The 21791-nt window shown below is 36.2% G+C and overlaps 3 protein-coding genes across 4 annotated transcripts; all 3 read left to right on the forward strand.

Annotated features, from left to right (window-relative positions):
• Nucleotides 1–982: 982 nt before the first annotated feature.
• LOC104107156 (LRR receptor-like serine/threonine-protein kinase FEI 2) lies at nt 983–21556 on the forward strand. 2 transcript variants are annotated; one of them, XR_011414939.1, is made up of 14 exons: nt 983–1380; nt 1488–1623; nt 1728–1799; nt 1970–2041; nt 2142–2213; nt 2301–2372; nt 2460–2531; nt 3070–3176; nt 3305–3478; nt 3555–3887; nt 4525–4776; nt 5138–5271; nt 5410–5699; nt 21544–21556. XR_011414939.1 is itself a non-coding variant. In XM_009615886.4 (13 exons), exons 1-13 carry the CDS (start codon nt 1299–1301, stop codon nt 5635–5637), a joined length of 1806 nt encoding a protein of 601 aa, XP_009614181.1. In that variant the 5' UTR covers nt 983–1298; the 3' UTR covers nt 5638–5854. The 2 variants fall into 2 exon arrangements, 1 of the variants encoding a protein (XP_009614181.1); XM_009615886.4 differs by lacking the exon at nt 21544–21556 and having other exon boundaries at nt 5410–5854.
• LOC104107157 ((-)-isopiperitenol/(-)-carveol dehydrogenase, mitochondrial-like) lies at nt 6084–7136 on the forward strand. The gene has a single exon (XM_009615887.4). It carries the CDS (start codon nt 6189–6191, stop codon nt 6972–6974), a length of 786 nt encoding a protein of 261 aa, XP_009614182.1. The 5' UTR covers nt 6084–6188; the 3' UTR covers nt 6975–7136.
• LOC104107158 (HIPL1 protein) lies at nt 11234–14484 on the forward strand. The gene is made up of 6 exons (XM_070197503.1): nt 11234–11793; nt 11878–12375; nt 12470–12680; nt 12914–13089; nt 13543–13784; nt 13862–14484. The coding sequence occupies exons 1-6, from the start codon at nt 11677–11679 to the stop codon at nt 14256–14258; spliced, it is 1641 nt and encodes a 546-aa protein (XP_070053604.1). The 5' UTR covers nt 11234–11676; the 3' UTR covers nt 14259–14484.
• Nucleotides 21557–21791: the final 235 nt, after the last annotated feature.

Genomic DNA, 21791 nt, shown 5'->3' on the forward strand with positions numbered 1-21791 from the left:
ATCTATCACTGATAAATGATTTTTACAATATTTAGACAATAATCCAACAAAAATCGCTCAATTTTTAGATCTGAAATTTTATGTTCTTTCAAAAATTCTATGTAGGGAAGAAAGTGAGGGGGAGGGTGGTCTGAGGAAGAAGACCAGGGGGGTTCCTGCGGGGAGGGGAGACAAAATATGAAATTTTTTACAGGCTTTACTCTCGCTTTTTGTGTGTAAACACGCAAATGCTACCTGATCAAAAGTAATGTGTCTTAGACACACTTTTAAAAGGTTGAGTGTGTAAAAGATTTTTTGTGAACGAAAAATATGTAACAGAAATTTCGATATAAAATTAATGGATAAACTATGTATTGTACCTTTTATCATCTTAGCGAGTGCCGACCCCATCATAGAGAGGGGATCCACCCTGGCTCACCCTGGCTCCGCCACTCCTATGATGCATTCAATCAACTAAACTCTACAAATATTTCACACATAAAATTAATTACGTAATTCATTTGCTTTTCAATTTTATCAACTAAACTCTATAAATCTTTCACATATAAAATTATCGGATTTACGTAGTTCAATTTCTTTTCATTTTTTCATATTTCCAGCTCGTGTTTTTGTTTTCGAAAATGAGTGATATAGAACACACCCATTTAAGAAGGTCCCACTAAAAGGGTTGGTGATACATTTGAATGCAAATGTGAGTACATACACTCCAAACATAGGTCATCAAATGTTCAAGTTTTTGCTCAGACTCGGGCAGTGCAAAGATTTGTCCTTTTTCCAACAAAAAGATTTCCCCATTCGCACATCTATAGCGGTCACTTACACACACTCCTCTTTTAACATAATTTTACACGCATCCAGCAATATCTAGCGAGTACACAAATATTTAACGCGCGAGAGCGTAGTCCAACTTCATTACTCTATTTGAACTCCACGGCTGTCTGAACAACGGCTCTCTCTTTTTCTATTACACAACTTTCTATACTACTTTCAAAGTAAAGTCTTCTCCTTTTCAAAATACACACCACCCCACCCTCGTCTTTCTCACTTCGTGCTTGACATTTCATTATTATGGATTTTCCGTTTGTAAGAACTTTAATCATCTTAATTACTTCTACCCTAACCCCACCATTTTCTTCATTATAGCTTTACTCTTTCAAGATCTGTCTTGATTGGTAAACTTGCTACCACTTTACTATATACTTGACACTTAGTCCTGAACTCTAGGACTAGCAGACAGTAGACTACTATTCCAAAGTGAAAACTAAGCTCAAATCTGCGGTTTTGCTCAAGAAATCGAAATGGGTCTGCGGATTTTGGCCCTTTTTGGTTTGTTTACGATGACCATTTTCAGCAAAAGCTCTCTTTCTCTAACCCCAGATGGTAAGTTTATTTGTTTATGGGCATTATCTAGGTTTATTTTCATAATGTATGTTGTTCTTGAGCTAAAAAGGTCTTAACTTTGATTCTTGTTCTCTGTTTCCTTTTAGGTTTTACTTTGTTGGAAATGAGAACCGTTTTGAATGACACCAAAAGTGTGTTGAGCAACTGGAATTATTCGGATGAGTCACCTTGTGGGTGGACTGGCATATCTTGCCATCCCAATGACCAAAGAGTTCAATCTATGTATGCGCACTTCTCTTTTTATTTCCTCTATCAGTGCTTTCTTCACTCGTTTTGCTTTGGTTGCTTGGGTTAATTTACAGCATTTTGTTTTTTGGAATTTTCAGCAACTTACCTTATATGCAACTTGGAGGAATTATAGCTCCCAGCATAGGAAAACTCACCAGACTGCAGAGATTGTAAGTCCCATAGCCTTTCTCCATGCCACTTTGCTTATTGGGGCAATGCAACAAATATTATCTATGTTGGTGCATTGTTTCTTTGTGTGGGCTCTTGCTAATTCTAGGTAAAATTAATGTTTATCTCTTGTGATTCCCTTGATAAAACTGTGTTGTTTCCCTAAAACCAGGGCACTTCACGAAAACAGTCTGCACGGTGTGATTCCTAATGAGATTGGCAATTGCTCTGAACTCAGAGCTATGTAAGTTGGAGTTTCCTATAACTGAGTGATAGCATATTTTATTGTAGATTCCCCGTGTTTCTTGATAAAGTTGTCACAAGCTAGATACTATTTAATACAGATACCTCAGAGCAAACTATCTTCAAGGAGGCATACCATCAGATATTGGAAATCTTTCAATGCTGACCATATTGTAAGATTTCAAAATGTTTTAATTCACCATCTGATTATTTGATCGATTAGGTTGTTTTATTGGTTGCTGCCTTTTAATCTTTCTTAGGGACTTATCAAGCAATTCACTTAGGGGTGCCATACCTTCTTCTCTTGGTCGTCTCAGACACCTTCGTCATCTGTAAGTCCAATTTCCTTTCATCATAATTTCTTAACCCAGCAAGTTACTGCCTTTACACTGATGTGTTAAAATTGCAAATCAATTCAGCAACTTGTCAACCAATTTCTTCTCGGGAGAGATTCCTGATGTTGGAGTTCTGAGCACTTTCGGGAACAAATCGTAAGTCCTCCTTCCTTTTGGAATTTAATCCCACATTTGATATCGCCTGATGAGTTCAAATATTTTTTTGTAGGCTGAAAATAAATTTAGATAGATGTTTCAAAACTCAGAGAGTATTAAATATATCCTGAATACTGCTTCCTATTATCTGTATAGAAGTGAAGATAATTTTTCAGCATCCACTTGGCACCCCAATCACATTTTAAGAAATAAAATACTAGATGAATCGGGTACTTGCTCACCAGGTACATTTGTAAGTAAATATTGTTTGCTACATATGTTAGGTTTGTGGCAGTGTTACAATGATATCTACTAAATACAAACTAAGCAGAGTATCCGTCGCAAGATCAGTGGATTAGAATCGCCAACACCAGCTTGTTTCAGGAAACAACTGTTTAATAGGAGTCTCGTGAACTGGATTGCTGTTTACTTTTCTTCTTTATAATCTTGGGAGATGAATAACATTTTCTCTGTTTATTCTGCTATTAATGGCTGTCTTATGGAAGACTATTCTGATGAGGATAATGCCTGTGCTTAGGTTTATTGGCAACTTAGATCTCTGTGGCCAACAGGTCGTCAAGCCTTGCCGAACATCAATGGGATTCCCTGTAGTATTGCCTCATGCTGAAAGTGATGAGGCTGCAGGTTGTTATATTTGCTTTATTTCTACTACATTTTTTCCCTTTCCTGCACTGAGTGGATTCTGCTGTTTTCTCCTTTAGTTCTCTGTAGAAAGTCTGATTTATTGCTAAATTAATGTGGTTTCTGTGCAGTCCCTACTAAGCGATCCTCTCACTATGTTAGAGCAGCAGTTATTGGTGCAATATCTACATTGGGTTTCGTACTCATTGTGCTCTTTATTTTCCTCTGGGTTTGGTTGTTGTCAAAGAAGGAAAGAGCAGCGAAAAAATACACAGAAGTCAAGAAACAAGTTTACAAAGAGCCAAGTAAGAGGGTGAATAGTACAATTACCATTTTCTTTTTCCTTCTCCATATTTTTGCCTTAATTTGTCAAGTCTGCAGGTGCCAAGCTTATTACTTTCCACGGCGATCTTCCTTATCCTTCATGTGAGCTAATAGAGAAGATTGAATCCCTTGATGAGGAAGATGTTGTTGGGGCAGGAGGGTTTGGTACTGTGTATCGGATGGTTATGAATGATTGTGGAACATTTGCTGTTAAAAGAATAGACCGGAGTCGTGAAGGCTCTGATCAAGTTTTTGAGAGAGAGCTGGAAATCTTGGGTAGCATCAAACACATTAATCTGGTCAACCTTCGAGGTTACTGCAGGCTTCCTACTGCAAGGCTTCTCATCTATGATTACCTGGTCATGGGAAGCTTGGACAATTTCCTGCATGGTTTGTTTCCTGCAATTTTAAACTTGTGGAAATCTTTCCTCATCATTACTTCTCTTCTTAGCTTATAGAAGACACCAACGATAGAAATTGTCTAAGGTGTAGCATGAAAAAGAAGTGTTTCTGCCATACATCTCTTTTATTTGGTTAGGCCCAAATGTACCTATTATTTTCAGTCATCCGTTGTATATGTATGAAGAGGAAGAGCTGAAAAAGGTACTTGCCCCAATAAAAACAATTAAAAGGGGGACCTTTTCTCTGTGCATTGTTGTTGAGTGTAGAGTCTGCAGATGCAAAGCAAGAAATATGATACTTATTTATTTTTTTCACCCTTTTGTTGACTGGTATTCTCTGGTTCAGAGATAAGTCACTCGCATTGAGCTTGTTGGCCATGGCAATATATGAATTGGATTTCTCTTATGTTATTAGTGGTTCAGATTTTATTCTTTATCCAGTTGCCCAGTATTTTTTGGAGATATATGCCAGAAACTGTGAGACACCGCTCAAGTTCTGTGTTTTAACAAAAGAGTCAACAGAAAAAGAATCTGGAGAGGAGGGGAGGAAAATGCTATTTCTGTTTGCTTAAACAATCTGCTTTACTTGGCAATTCATTGCGTGCATCTTTTGTGCATTTTGGCAGAACGTGTGGATGATCGTTTGTTGAACTGGAATGCACGTTTGAAAATAGCTCTTGGTTCTGCAAGAGGGGTGGCCTACCTACACCATGACTGCTGTCCTAAAATAGTTCATCGAGATATTAAATCAAGCAACATACTCCTTGATGAGAATCTAGAGCCTCGTGTTTCAGACTTTGGACTTGCCAAGCTTTTGGTTGATGAGGAAGCTCACGTTACTACTGTGGTTGCTGGTACTTTTGGTTATTTAGCACCAGGTATGCATACTCACTTTTTTCAATAAGCACCTATAATGATAGATACATACATGATACATATAATCATGTATATGCTGGCTGTAAAGTAAGTTTGGGTGGTTCTTTTTTTGTTTGGACAAAATGCCTTGACCTATTTTCTCATGGACTATGCTATGCTTGTGTTGTGTTGGATGCTGATAGAAGTTTATCATTCTTGGACCAGTTTCTTTTTTACTTTTCTTGAAACCTCTGTTGATTTTCACTTGCCATATGTTGTGGTGGTGTTGGTCTCTTAAGGCTTTCCCTCTCCTGTGAAGTCTCTCAACCTCTACTCATCTTCTACCGAAATGTCTGACCAACAATTTCTTGTTGGTAAACCCAGAGTACTTGCAAAGTGGAAGAGCGACAGAGAAGTCTGATGTGTATAGCTTTGGAGTTCTCCTCTTAGAGCTTGTGACAGGGAAAAGGCCAACAGATCCATCTTTCGTGAATCGAGGCCTAAATGTGGTTGGCTGGGTATGGTTCTCATCTGACTTTTAAAACTTCATAGAAGACCTTGGTTGGAGATTATGTGATAGTTATATGGAACTTGTCTTAGTATTTAGCTCTACTATTTCCACAAACTTATAGTGTCACAATGTGAAAACTGTACAGATGAATACCTTACTGAAGGAGAATAGACTGGAGGACATTCTAGATAAGAGGTGCACAGATGCAGACGTAGAGACAGTAGAAGCAATTCTGGAAATAGCTGCAAGATGCACTGATGCAAATCCAGATGATAGACCTTCAATGCAACAGGTGCTGCAATATTTGGAGCAAGAGGTCATGTCACCATGTCCCAGTGATTTCTACGACGAGTCTCATTCAGATTATTCTTGATGTATGAAATAGTTTCCTGGGACCAAATACTAAGAAAACACATTTTAGCCCAATGCCGAAATGTGTAGTCTGAGATTGCAGATACTCTATGCTCCTTGCTTTTGGAGCCCGTAGCTTTTCTTACTAATGTTCGCTGTGCATTACTTCCACCTTTTTGTGTAGATATCTTCACATTCTTGCAGTTGACATATTAAGTCCTAACTCTATTTATTGATTACCGGATTGATTCACCTATAAAAGAATTTAGGTCTCCCCAAAGAAAGTTGTTTAATAGGAATTGATGAAAATAAGTCATGTCACTCAACTATAGCTGGATAGCATATTTGAAAAGCATTTTTATGCTAAATATGTCACTCAATTATTAAAAAAGAGAGGCTGTACTAGGATTGTGACTGCGGACCCCTTACCTTACCTGCAGTTGGTGGCTAGTTTGAGGCTGAGGCATTATTAGGCCACCTACTCCAGATAACCCAGCTTTTAGAAACATATTTCCCATTCTCCAGAAACACCACTAAAAATAAAGCAGAAAACGGAAAAAATTTGCAGTGACCATGCAAAAGCTTGAAGGCAAAGTGGCCACAGTGACGGGCGGTGCCAGCGGCATTGGGGAAGCAGCAGCACGCCTTTTTGCCCATCACGGCGCGCACGTTGTCATCGCCGACATCCAAGATGAAAAGGGAAGAGCTTTGGCGGAATCCATCCCTTTCCAGAGGTGCAGCTACGTGCACTGCGACGTCAGTGATGAAACTCAAGTGAAAGCCATGGTGGATTGGACGGTCCAGAAATATGGTCAACTCGACATCATGTTCAGTAACGCAGGAGTCGTTGGTAACTCAGGTCAAAAGGTAATCGATCTTGATCTTTCGGAATTCGACCGTGTGTTAAGAGTCAACGCACGAGGCATGGCGGCGTGTGTGAAGCACGCGGCACGTGCCATGGTGGAGCAGCGCGTTAGAGGGAGCATTATTTGTACAGCCAGTATTGCGGCAAGCAGGGCAGGACCATGGCGTACGGATTATGTAATGTCGAAACACGCTGTTTTAGGACTAGTGAAATCAGCTTCAAGGCAATTAGGTGAATATGGAATAAGGGTGAATAGTGTTTCGCCATCTGCAGTAATGACGCCAATTATGTTGAGTGCGGAGCAGGAGACATCATTGAAGGTTTTGAAAATGTATGGGAACTTGACTAGTTTGAAGGGAATTACGCTAACGGTGAAGCACTTGGCGGATGCAGTTCTGTTTCTAGCTTCAGATGATTCTGCATTTGTGAGTGGGCATGACTTGGTGCTGGATGGTGGCTTGCTCTCTCTTCCATCTCCAAATAGTTCATTGTGAAACAGAAAGAACCAAAGAAGTTGTGTCTCATTTGAATGTGAGTTTTTGTTTATCTTGTAGCTCTTCTCTTAGGTGCATTTCAAATCAGAGTAGTCATGTAAAATTATGTTTTTTTTTAAATTATATTTGTGATTTAGCAAATTGAAAGTTACAATTGGAGAAGTAGTGGCATGTTGGTCCATGGAGTATTTTTTTTTTTTAACCTCTCCCTAATTAGGAGGATCTATAGTGTTTTCACACGTGGGTGGAGGTGCTTTTACCAAACTTCGTTTGACGCCATAGAGTGACCCCTCATCTTTTAGCTTCATTGACTAGGAATTGGGTGATAGACAATAATTAATTAAGCATATAAAAGCAAGTGTAAAATTGGTCTACAAGTCCTGAACTATAGAAAACCAAGCATTTAAAGAAAATGTCCATGATTAGTATATTAGATATTTCAGGAAAGATTATACTACATAGTATTCGCGCAGTTTGATTCATATATTGTTAAAATATGTTGTCTGTTCTTTTGGGCCTAGCGTAGTTTTAATGGAGTTGTCATGTTTGAGCTATAATAAACAACTGTCAAACTAATAATTTTGCCAAAGCATAAAAAATTAACCTTAGCTAGTGGTTTATGCTTGAAAAAGATTTATCCTCATAACCAAAGTAATTGTACAGCTAATAAATTGACAAATCTGGAACTTAAAGAATCTTCTTATGGCACTAATTTATGATCGAAGAGATGTATAAAGATGAACTGGAAAATTGAAATACCTAAAAGGAGTAATTAATTACATCCAGCTGCTAAGTGCTATAGGAGGTAATGAAAAACCATATTATTTGGCTTAATCACGGTCTACAAAAATATTGGCTGAAACTAAAAAATAATCAAAAATTAGACAGCTTTCTCTCCTCCTTATACCTTATACCTAAAACTGGTGTAAGGCAAACCCTGTATCGGCGTTCATCTTTACTTTGGCGTTTAGCCGTGGGCTCTTCTTCAATCTCACCAAATTTCCTCTGGTGCGCCGTCACAGCGTCTGTGGGATCCCAAGTAATAACCGCAATGCCCAGAACAATAGGAATCAGAGGGCGGCCGAAATTGGTAGGTTGAGACATCAGGTTCCGAGCAAAGGAAGAGACGCGTCGGATGATGGGCACCATTGAATAAAGCGGCACACCAACAGAGCATAGTATTTCGTAAATGCTATCATCGTCGTGCATCACAGCGTCACTCGGCAAGTAGAAAGATTTGACAGTTAGTGGACTGTCTGGTGCCTCCATTATAGAATCCCCTTCCTCTTGCAGATACTTAAGGAATTGTTGAACCCGAACTTGGATCATGAAAAACGTCTCAGAAGAAGGGTTGTTGCTGTTCTTCGTCCTTGGAATGATAGAATCGTCTGTTATAACTCTATATTCAACAGAAGTTTGTAGATTTACCATCTTCAATTTCTGTTGGGGCGATAATACAGAGAGCAATTTAGTAAGCCAAAAAGAATGCAAGAGAAGATGGTGATCAGTTGTTCAAGCCGTGTAACGCTTTTATAGACTTTGAGGAAAGCCTAGTTTGTGTAGAAAATAGGATTCTCAATTTTCCTAAGTTCTTTCGGAAAATTTTGAAATAAGGAAATAAAATGGTAACTTGAGAAGCAGGGTAAGGGTTAGCGTAGAAATATGAATCTCAAATTTCATAAATTGTCCGGAAAGTTTTGAAATTAAGGAAATTTTTGGTAACTTAAGATGCAAGTAAAGCAATTTTGGCCTAACCCAAGTACGAAGCACCAATCTATATCTATTTATATCTATATATTTATATATTATTAAAAGCAAGTAAGTTTATAATAAGTGGAAACATAGGAGAAAGACATTTAGGATTAAATAAGTTATGTTAGTTAATAATTAGTTACTATTTTGAATTTGAATTAACAAAAAATAAATATCTATATATTTTTAAGAAAGTTATTATAAAAAAGGAAAAAAATAACTTCAATGTAGAGATATAAGACTAATTTATTTTTTGAGATGGGAAAGTTTTTGAACAGTAATTCATATGGTCTTGATATATGGATAAGATCATGTAACTAAAAATATTATAATATATAAAACTAAAAACAAAACATAAATAATGATTCCAATAAATAATATAAAAATATAATTTAAATTCTTATGTAGTAATTTAAAATATATATTGTACTTTTTATATTAAGAAAGGATATTTTATCAAATAGTAAACTAATAAAAAATCACATAAAAATGTAAAAATACTAAATAATGAATAATGCAATAATGACAAGTAATAATGAACTAAAAAGTAAAAAAATTCTATTGTTTTAAGGAAATAATAATTTCTATATATTAGAAATTAATTATTCTGAAACTTATTCTATTTTAAATTGAAAAGTTACTAACATGTAATATAAATTCACGCATGTGTTTGCGGTAAAATATATCAAACCTAAGATATAGTTATTTGCTCATTGCTATTTGGTCATAGGTTATTGGTTTCAAAGTTATAATCTATATCTATATTATAATAAAAGGAGAGTATTTAAATATTATTAAAAGGAGAATCTATTTGTTGGATTCTATTTGCTTAAATTTTAAAAAATATTATTAATTGATATTCTTGAAACAAATTTATGGTCAAGAATACTATTTTAAATTGTAAGATATAATATTATATGATAAAATTATCAAGAAAAACTTTAAAACAGTATTGAGAAAAGTTCACCTGGTACTTTGATATTTCTCAAATTAGGAAAAGGAAAAAAATGTAAACAAGTATAATGCTATATAAAATCTTTAAAAAATATTGATTTACCGTACACAATTGTCATATTTTCTTAAACAATTGCCATAAACAGTTGTAAGGTGCAACTCTGGTTGATGTACACATTTTTTAATTTTATATTTCTTCGCTTGGTGCTGTTTTTATTTTTATTTTTTATTTTTTTTTCCCGTATAGGGATGTTTACTTATTTTTCCTGATGCATGCGTTATTTTCTATTTTTTTTAAATACAAAAAGGGGGCATAAGCAACACATCTTAGGTGATGGGAATTAAAATCTAATTTTCAATTTCTCTTGAACTTACTTTTGTTATGATTATGCAAACATGTGGCATTAGAGATTTATTGTTAGGTTAGCAGTGCTTCATGAAAACAAATAACTTTTTCATTGATTAACTGAGATTAAGGTAATACTTATTACATATAATATTACATTCAAGTCTATTATAACCATTGTTGTTTCCACTTTATTTAAAATCCAAGCATAAAGAAAAAGATTTATTTCCATTTTGCCTTATTATTAGTAAGGATTTTCAATATTCTTTGCACCAACTATATATGTAATAGAGAGAACATTTGAAGGGGCATTTTATATGTTGAAGAACGTAGTATCAACAATTGCACAACAAAGGGTACGGTAGGAATATTATAAAATTTTGTCATTTAAATTAATTAGTATTATTACAAGAAAATCAAAATAAGGAGGTAAGTATAATATTTCAAACCACGAGATAGGTTAGTGATATGAAAGCAAACGTGGAAAGAGGTAGTTAATTCGTTTTACTAACAGCCTAAAAATATTTATATAATTAAATCACTTATTAAATAATTTATAGATGATTTTTTTAATAAATAATATTAAATTGTTTTAAAATTCTAATAATGTAAAACTTATTATATGGCTGGTGCCGTCTTGTTATAGGCTTGGCATGACTCTCATTTTGTCAGCGGCTATAATTTGGTTTTCACCCTCTTGTTTGATCTGGTTCTTGCTTGCGTTTGGGCTTTACTTGGTGGTGAGGTTGTACTATTCATGCTCGTAAGAGACTAACTTTATCCCCAAATAGCTGCAGTTTGAATCTTTTGATATCTTCCTTACAAAATCACCTTAAAAATCGAAATCAGGAGTCTTATAAGTGATTCTTCTTTAAATTCCCCCTTTTTTGTTTTATAGTGGAGTAGTACGTTTTTTATAACAATGCTTCCTAGTTCCAATACACGGGCCCTGGTTAAGTGATGAAGCTTAGTTGCTTGAGCCTGCTTAACCATGGTCCATGTATTAGCAGAGCCAATATAATACTAGTTGTTGTGCTTTTCTCTATTTTTTGTTTTGTTGTGAGTATTCCAATTTGTAATTTTCTAGCAATAAGGTGTACGAACAAAAGAAAAACCTGTAGGTAATCAACCTTAGATCGACGGGATACAAACACCGGGACGCAAAGGTTTTGACTCCCCATGCATGCATTTGTGTTATTAAAATAGCATTGAGATCGGCGTGTGCACTGAGATTAACGTAGTAATATAATTACATTTCCTAAAATTTTACACTATTTTTGTAGAGCCATTATATATGAAGAGATAAGATTCAGATCAAAAGGCCTTTATAGGAATTAATGTTGTGCATCACATATCATCCAAGAGTTGTGTTTCTGTGGTGTTCTTAATTTCATTCCTATAATAAGGCATACATTATAAATTGGAGTTCCATCCTTTATCATTAGTGCTATGTTTACTATGGGCACTGTTTTTCTCCTGAATCTCTCGTTACTCTATGGTTTTTTATCATCCTACACTTTGTGCACTGATCAGTTAAGTAAGGCTCTATCATCACTCTTTTTATGTATAGGTTGCAGTTCCCTGTCTTAATTTTCTCTTCCATTTTTTTCTTTTCTACTTATTGGACATGGACCTAGGGGCACATTAGATATGAAACTGATTTTTTTCTTTCTAATTAATGGAAATGTTTCATATGACTTTGCAGATGACTTAAGATTGGAGAAGGAATTTGCTGCAGTGAATATCTCTGATCCCGAGTTCTGTTCAGTAAGAGTCCTTAATGCTTTGCTGAGTTTAGATATCTACATTTCCTCTCATTGAGTTGTTCCCTGTCTTGAAATCAACTTATAGGACTTAATAAATGGTGCTCAATCATTTGGTATTCGTGAAGCTCATAATCAAGCCCCAAATGGTGTTTGCCTTGACAAAATTGGAAATGGATCTTACATTGGCATGACTCCACATCCTGATGGCTCTAACCGTGTCTTTTTGTGGAATCAACAAGGTAAAGTATGGATTGCCAATGTTCCCGAGGGTGAATCTAATGGAGTATTGGAGCTTGATGAATCCAAGCCCTTTCTAGATATAACTGATCAGGTGCTTTTTGGTACCCAATATGGGTTATTGGGAATGGAATTCCACCCTAATTTTGTGAATAATGGTCGTTTCTTCGTTTCATACAATTGTGATAAGTTGCAACACTCAGGATGTTCGGGCAGATGCTCATGTAACTCGGAAGTTTATTGTGATCCAGCAACACTTCCAGTAGAGAGTGGCATTGAGCCATGTCAGTATCAAACTGTGGTAGCAGAGTTCACAGCAAATGGTACTACATCAACACCTTCCATGGTATACCTCCACACTCGCCTTATCGCTATATGAATTTATGGATTTTCTTGACTGAAGTTCCCTTAATGTCCTGATTTGATCATCTTCTTAACAGGCAGAAGTTGCTAGTCCATTAGAAGTAAGGAGGATATTTACGATGGGACTTCCGGGTAGGGGAGTTCATGGAGGGCAGATTCTCTTTGGCCCTGCGGATAGGTTTTTGTATGTTATGACTGGAATTGGTACACATCGAGGGGATCCTTACAATTTTGCACAAAACAAGAGATCATTGCTCGGAAAGATCTTGAGGATTGATGTGGATCAAAGTATGTTAATTAAAATGTTTATTGCGTAGACTTGTTAATTTCCGAAAAATATAAACAAAATTTAACAATGGAACTTTTGCAATCACTACATACTGTTCCCGTAGCATCTTGAAAGAACATTTATCCTTTTGTGTAGGTAGGTAAGTAGGTAGAAACAGATTGGATGATCAAACTGCATGTTTCTTGCACTGTAACAACTGAACTCTGCAATTTTCTCATTTTATGACTGACAGGAAATGAAGCGCACATTCAAGGGCTTTGGGGAAACTACTCCATACCAAGAGATAATCCGTACAACAATGACAAGCAATTAGCGCCTGAAATCTGGGCGTTGGGTCTTAGAAATCCTTGGCGTTGTAGTTTCGATTCAGAAAGACCTTCCTACTTCCTTTGTGGAGATGCTGGACAGGTTAGGAAGTTCACTATCTCTTATAAGCATAGTCAATACTTATATGATTATAATAGTTAATTTAGGGAAATTTTGATAAATTCAAACAAAAAATATCAAACAGAGTAGGACATACAATCAGTTCTTGGAACAAGGTCTTCAGCCTGCTATATCGATATGCATGTGAATATTTTTATTCCAGGATTCTTTAGAAGAAAACACAACTGCTGGAAATCAGTTGCCTTCAAGCAAGACAAGATTTTTCTAAATTAATTGAGAAGGCTGAGGTCTCTGAAAGCTTTAGTAATGTTGGAAAGAATTACTTCACAAGAAGGCATTGACTTGACTTGTTAATCTGATCATGTTCTTAATTTGAAACTCCAAAAAACAGTAGTAGAATATTAGCCTTTTGCGTGATCCAGCGTTGTCTGCACCTATTGAAGTTACTATCTCCTTTCCTGAATCTTATTATAGGACCAGTACGAAGAGATTGATATGATAACAAAGGGTGGAAACTATGGTTGGTCTATCTACGAAGGCCCTTTTCCCTACAAAACAAGCAATGCCACAAAAGAAAGCACTTGGTCTAGCTCCAATAGTCTCATATTCCCAGTCATGGGATACAACCACTCTGAAGCTGATAAGGCAATTGGTTCAGCTTCCATAACTGGTGGCTACTTCTATAGGTCTCACACTGATCCCTGTCTGTATGGAAGGTTTGCATCTTTTTCTTTGCTAACAAACTTGATAATTCGGTACATCAGCTCAACATTATTTCGAATCAAACTTTCAGGTACTTGTACATAGACTTGTATCCAGATGGAATATGGTCAGGTACTGAAAATCCTGAAAATAGTAGAAGTTTCACAAGTTCAAAAATCCCTTACAGGTGCGCGCAAGATTCTCCAATACATTGTGAATCAATTGCAGAGGATGTTGTGCCTGATATAGGATACGTTGCATCCTTAGGGGAAGATAATAAAAAGGACATTCATATACTGACAACCACCGGTGTCTACAGAGTTGCACCTCCAAGTAGGTGTAATTATCATTGTCCCAAAGAAAGAATTGTAGCTAGTAAACCACCACCTTCTCCTCCTGTTTCCTTCTCTGGAAAATTATGGGACAGTGCAAAACTCTTTGCTCTTCTAATTTCGTCCATGATGCTGCTTTTGTTGAGTCTTGTGTAATGGGATATGCAACTAAGAGTTGCAAAAAAGCAAACTGAACTTTATTTAAGACGAACAAAATTGGTTTTTTATTTATGTTTATTTCCCTCTGTTTGTTAGATAGAACTTTCTTTTTTCCCCTTTCTTTCCAAAACACAAAACAGCAAAATAAACATGCTTCAACGAAGATTGATGTGCACTTGCATTTTGAATGCTAAAACCAACTTGCAGAAATATTTTTGAGAAAAAGAAGGAACCAGTTGCATAGGCGGATTTAGAATTTCTTGAACATGGGTACACCACTAAAAAAGTAGAAAAAATATATTAGGTGGGAATCGATTCATGTTTCTCTAGGTGAATAACCCAATATTCAATCAAGTGCACCATTTTGTCTTTTTGGAACATGAGTGCAGGGGCGGCTCAAGGATATGCGAGGCCTAAGGCCAAAGATTAATATGGGGCCTAAATTTTTAAAAGATAGTTATAACATACGTTTTATTTGAAATATATTCTTCTAACTTTTTGAAATACAAAGTTGTTAATAATCTTTTTTATAATCGATTTTCTCTAATTATCTTTATTCAATTGATAATATAGCCAGCTCATTTAATTTTTCTTGAGATATTGTTGATATTAGATAATATTTTATAGAGCAATAGAAGTATAGAATTATTGGAAGCTTAAAAGTATTGTTGAATAGTGGAGCTAATGAAATCTTATAGAAAGAAAGTGAGTAATGAAATATTGGAGAAAGAAAATGAGTAAGAATATTAAAGAGAAAAACAGAAAATATATAGGGGTTTCTGAAATATAAAGAGATTGGAGAAAAGAAAGATTGACTTGGACATATTAAGAAAGGGAGAGTGAATTTTTGTATACATTATCTAATGAAGGAGTAAAAGTGAAACGTTGCGAAAACTATTCATCTATCCATTTTTAAATATGTCAAATTATTACTTTATTTACATATCTAAAGAGTTCTATTTCCTTTTATATTAAAAACTCTAATTTTGTATTAAAAAGTACTAAATATTATTTTTAAAATACCTATAAACCTATTCTTTTTAAAAAATGGGGCCCCCCAAATTTGGGGGCCTAAGGCACATGCCTTACCCCTCATCACGTTAGAGCCGGCCCTGCATGAGTGTCAACACACAATATTAGACAAATTTTAGAAAATAAATGCATAAAATACCTAATTTGATGGAAAGATCATGGATTCACGTGCCCCATGATTTGAGCTATACATCCGCCCTTGACCAGATGCACCTTACGAATGAGATTTCAAACTAGATATATAAGAGTTCAACGAAGGTAAATACTTTTCCCGCACTCAATCGGTAAATATATATTTTTAGCCAAATAACTGACAAAATATATATATATATATATATATATATATATATATATATATATATATATATATATATATATATATATATATATCTTACTTTTTAGCTAGTGTACAATTAATTTCGATCGACCGATCAATTTTATATTTTGTCCTTTATAAATTATCTGCGGGCGATCATGGAGAAATTTATTTTATTTTTTTTTGTTAATTTTCTTGGTTAAATCATGGAGAAATTTAACTTGGATTAGGTCATGAATGACATACTGAAGAAAGAAATATAAATAACTTGCAAATTATTAATTATTGGAGCATGTCGGATTCCTCCAACAGAAGCCAACATTATTGACAGATGGAAATTAAGATTAAACTATTGCAAGGAAGCACTTTAGACCACAACTCTCAAATAAAAATTCCAGAGTTCACTGTTACATATTTTTTAGTACAAGATATTAATAATGTAAAACGCGTTATATTAAATGTACATTGGATAAGGTTTCTGGAAAAAAAAATGAGAAAAGTTTACTGTCACGGATTTGGGAAAACAAGCTTTATTAGCCACTCTTTTCATGTTCCCTCCCCTCCCCTTTAATTGATTTTTTTGGTTTTTTTATGTTTCCTCCGGTGCCCTTTAATTAATTTTTTGATTTTTTTATAATACATAATATTTGATTTTTTTAAATATCAAGAAATAATTAATTTTTTTTAAGTTGTCATTTGAGTAAAGAGCCTAAGAATATTTGCTGTATTTTCAATTAACAAATTAAGGTTAATATGCTCAATTACATTGTTAATTAATGTTAAAAAATAAATTTTTTAATATGTGTAAAAATAGTCAAAAATCAGGAGCGCATGAAAAACTAAAGTCAACGTTCATTAATGAGAAAGTACTTCCTCAATTTCAATTTTTTGACCATATCTAAAGGTGCAAGGAAAATTTAAGATATTAGTATAATTTTTTATATATTTAAAATAGTGATGGTAAAAGAAAATATTAAAATAATAATTTAAACTTTACTTTCATAAAGCAAACATCACATATCGCGCCACTTATAATTGAATTTTCTAATGACTATGTATTGATGATACAATATTGTCAAAGTCCATTTACATATATAGGTATTCCCTATATCTAGGCCGGTAAAATGCTTCTCTTTTAATAAAACAACTCTTCATTATATTAATGTTTTTCAGAATAAAACAACTCTTCATCTATATATATATATATATATATATATATATATATACGTGTATTGGTCAAAACCATACAATAAAATAACTATATCAGTTTCTAATTTGTCGTTGTTCTATTATTTTGTGAACATTTTTCTTCTTAAAATCATAGGAGTATTATTTTAAATGACGACACTATAACGACCTATTACTACTTCTGTATTCTAGGATTCCCCTCCCCCCACCCCCACCCCCACCCCCACCCCAAGAGTCAAATAGAGTGATATTTCACTAAAATTAAAATTGTACTATGCGCCAACTTGAAATAAGAAAGATATTTCTTCACAGTTTTTATATACATATAAATTTCATATTGGAAAATTGTATATGTGTCCATTTAAGATGAAAAGTTGATTAATTTGACCATTAATTTTGAAGTAGATGTAAGATATTAAACGAAGAAATTAATTAACCACTTCCTTTTTAGTTGTTCTAATCGTTTATTTTTCATATCGAGTGTATTGTGCAAATACGATGGGGAAAAAAGAAAGAACAAGTATTGTGCAATTAGTGCACAAAAGTAACAAAACAAGTATTTTCGTTATTGTAGATTATCGTCGACTTGATTTTGTTTCCTCCATTTTGTTCTTTTTTAATTTCTCTCTCTCCTTGCACGAACCTCTAAGAAAACTCTGGTAAGAAAACGAGTTTCCTATTCTCTTAAAAATGATTTGATGTTGACTTTTCTGTTTTCTTGAGACTCACCTCCCAAACTGTTATTATGACGTCAAAAATAGCCGTGTATAGGGTAAAATATGCTATGACACGTGGCCGTCCAAAAAAGGGACACGTGGAACCCAAAATAGGGATGACTAGAGACCGAAAGCAGTTGTTTCATTTGTCACCGGAAAGAATAACGTTCATAAAGATGTGATAAATGTTCTTCGCCCGGCATCATTTAATAGAGAATATTCCATGGCATTAAGAGCAATTATCCATTATAGAGAATTTAGCATTTATGTTCACCGTTACATCTTCATCAATGTCCCTCATAATTGACATTAAAGAAGGGCACAATCCTAGGACCTCCTTCCCTAGACATAACTATAACAGTGGGCTTAGTTATCATTGTAAGCGACACGAATATTCTCGCAAACTTATGCTACATTCTATACAAAGCTTAATACTCCCTCCGATTCAATTTATGTGAACCCATTTGACTGAGCACGGAGTTTAAGAAAAGAGAGAAGACTTTTGAACTTGTGGTATAAAATGAGGCATATATATTTTGTGTGGCTATAAATCATTGCATAAAGATAAATTATTTCCAAATAGGGAAAGGGGTAATTCTTTTTGGCACGGACTAAAAAGAAAATAGGTTCATATAAATTGAAACAGATGGAGTACCATTTTACCTTCTTACTTTTTGATTTTGTTGTTGTCGTGCCCGGAAACCTTGTTCCCGAAACTGTTGCTTCTGTTGTTTCGTCTACATCCTAAGGCTAAGTATTGCATAATTCTTCGATTATTTTATTATTTCAGAATTAAATTAATTCATTTGTCTAGAAACCACGTATAAATTCAACTGTACCGTTTTACAGGTAAAATATTTTGCGCCCACCGTAGAGCCTAGACAGTCGTGTAATTAAATTGATCCTTACTTTTTTTACTAACGTGTTTTGATTATTTTGTCTTAGAAAAGAATCATAAAAATAGCAGATAACACTGTTAACAACATGCACAACCCCGAGATTCAGGGGGATCATCCTCAATTCGAGGATTCAATCAGTGACACTCATAATGTGCCGAATGGCGACATACTGGTGCATGACATGGAGTATCCTCAACATGTTCGAGAAACAATTCCCGATGATGCTGATGAGGAACATGTCATTGACACGGTAAGAGTCTTGCAAGAGTAACATGCGATCATTCTGGGGCACCTCACGCGACAGGATAAGGTTATGACGGAGTTGAAGCAGGCACTGCCAGGAGCTCCAATTAATGCAAACAGACGAGATCTGATTCCTACCAGGGCTCCCGCGAATCAAACAACGCAGAGAGTCAACAACAACACTCCCAGGGGTGAAATTGGCTCTGATGGGTGAGGGGGAGCGGATCCGGCCTCAATGACGAGAATGATCCTTTCAAGAATGAACTTTTACGGTTTATGAGGGAAGTGAACGCTCGCATCGACCAAATCCCCGGTGCGCCACTAGTGCTGAAAGGTCCTGACTCAAAAAAGTATATTGAATTGTCATACAAGCCAAGTGTGACACCGAGTTAATCCCAAAGCGGTTCAAAATGCTTGACGTGCCAAAGTATGATGGAACTTCAGACCCCCAGGAGCATATTACCACCTACACAACAACGGTAAAGGGAAATGATTTAGCTCCTTACATAATTGTATCTGTGTTGCTAAAGAAATTTGGAGAAACGCTCACGAGGGGAGCCTTGACGTGGTATTCGCTGTTACCCGAGCATTCCATAGACTCCTTTGAAATGCTCGCGGATTCTTTCATCAAGGCTCATGCCGGGGATAGAAAAGTACAGGCCCAAAAGGCCGACATATTCAGGATTGTGCAAGGAGAGTTCGAGCTGCTTTGAGAGTTCGTTACCCGATTGCAGAAGGAGAGAATATTGCTCCTGGCTGTCCCGGATGAATGGGCGGCTGAAGCATTCACCAAGGAATTGAATCCAAGGAGTTTAGACGCTTCCCTGAAATTTAAGGAAAGCCTACTCGAGTTTCAAGCAATGACCTGGGCGGATGTCCATAATCGGTATGAATCAAATATAAGGATCGAAGATGATCAAGTTGGTTTTCCGTCGTCGACCAAATGACGAGAAAAGAACAGAGAAAAATCAAAGGATGATTATGACGCGGACAGACGGACCTCGAAGTGTCGGTTTTTGCCCTACGAACGGACCTAAGGCCGCAGTAGAGGTTTCCGGACAGCGGACAGGTTCGCCCTTGACAGAAGGACTGATCGCGGTCAGAACAATCGATCACTGCAGTATAAAGAAGCGTTAGGGTCACGGGATCCTTCTTACCCCAAGTTATCGGTATATAACTTGAACGTCAGTATAATGGAGTTGGTGTCGGCCATGAGAAACATCAAAGAAGCACGGTTCCCGAAATCGATTAGATCTGATCCCAGCTAGAGGGATCCCAACTTGTGGTGTGAATACCATGGGACGAATGGCCACCGGACAGGGAGCCGTCGACACCTCCGGGAAGAAGTGGCAACATTATTGAAGAATGGTCACCTTAGAGAATTCTTGAGTGATCGAGCTAAGAACAATTATGGTCATAACCGGGATAACGTGGAACTCTCGAAAGCAGGAGAAGATCCCTCGCATCAAACAATCAATATGATCTTCGGAGGTAACGAGATTAACGGGGTCACTTTTTCAGTAGCAAAGAAGATAAAAGTATCAATAACGCATAGCAAAAGGCTTCAGGAAGACGATATCACTTTTACGGAGGAGGACGCATACGGATTGCTGCTACCACACAACGACGCATTAGTAATTTCTGTAAATGTGCTAGATTTTAAGATTAAACGTGTTCTAGTGGATCCAGGAAGTTCGGCTAATATCATACAATGGAGAGTATTGGACCAAGCTAAACTCACCGGAAGTATTATTCCGTCCACAAAGCTCCTCGCTGGATTCAACCTCGCAAGTGTGATAACCCGGGGAGAAATTTTATTACCCAAGAACACTAAAAGAGTAATGAAAACATCTCTTTGCGAAGTGGTAGATGGTGATATGGGATACAACATCATTCTAGGAAGGCCATGGTTGCACGAGATGAAAGCTATACCATCAACATATCATCAATTGCTGAAGTTTCTAACGCCCAAAGGAATTAAGCAGATAAGGGGTGATCAACCGATGACAAGGGAGATGAATAAAATTTCGATCTCCAGTAGCGAAAGAAAGGAACACGTTGTATAGCAATTACAGGGACTGACACCTACTCCCAAACTAGATAAAGTTAGCTCGGGAGTAGAGGCATTGGAATATTATCAAGTGCCAAGATATTTCCAAGTTCCAGAAGAGACCGATGCAACAAAGTCCACAGCGGAAGAGCTGGAGCAAGTGGCATTGTTCGAAGAATTCCTAGAAAGGAAATTCCACTTAAGGACAAGACTGCACCCAGAACTCAGGTCCGACTTTATTAAATTCCTTAAATCTAACTCTGATTGTTTTGCATGGTCACATAAGGATATGAAAGGTATCCCGATAGAGGTAGCCATACACAAGTTAAGCTTGGATCCCAACTGTAAGGCCCGCAAGATTTTGCAAAAGAAAATAATATTTTGTGGCGCCGAATTGGTTTTACGTGTTGAGGATTATAGAAGGCTCAGACCTTTTGGGTTGAACACTGCATGGAAAAGTAAAGAAAAAATTTTAGGCAAAATATTGCATTTCTGCGGTCCATTATGCGACCGTAGAATCACTCTGCGGACCGCATAATGGCCGCAGAGTGAGGCAACTAATTGGGTCAGTTGGAAGCAATTATGCGGTTGACTATGCGACCGCATAACTATTATGCGGTGCACTATGCATCCGCAGAACAGTTATGCAGACCGCATAGTGACCGCAGACTCAGGCAGATTTTTTGTCATTTTGGACACCAATTATGCGACCGATATGCGGTCCGCAAAACCATTATGCGGTCGCATATGCGACCGCAGAACCTGTTCCGGAGCTTCATTTTTGGGTTTTTAAAATCCAACCCTACTTCGTTAAATACACGTTTTGGGCCATTTTTAGATGTAATCTGCCATTTTAGAGTGAGAGAGAGTGTCCTAGAGTGAGAATGTGTTCTTCAATAATTGTTCTTCAATTCTTGCTCAAGTTTTGGAAGATTAAGAAGGCAAGCTGACTAGGTCTTAATCCTAGAGGTAAGATTCTACACCCTAAACCCTAATTTCGAAATCATCTGAAAATGGGTAATTAGCAAGATAATTTTTGGGCATGAGAGTTGATTATTTTACATGCATGTGATATCAAGGGTTGTA

This window comes from Nicotiana tomentosiformis, chromosome 3, assembly GCF_000390325.3.
Source record: "Nicotiana tomentosiformis chromosome 3, ASM39032v3, whole genome shotgun sequence".
Classification (NCBI taxonomy): domain Eukaryota; kingdom Viridiplantae; phylum Streptophyta; class Magnoliopsida; order Solanales; family Solanaceae; genus Nicotiana; species Nicotiana tomentosiformis.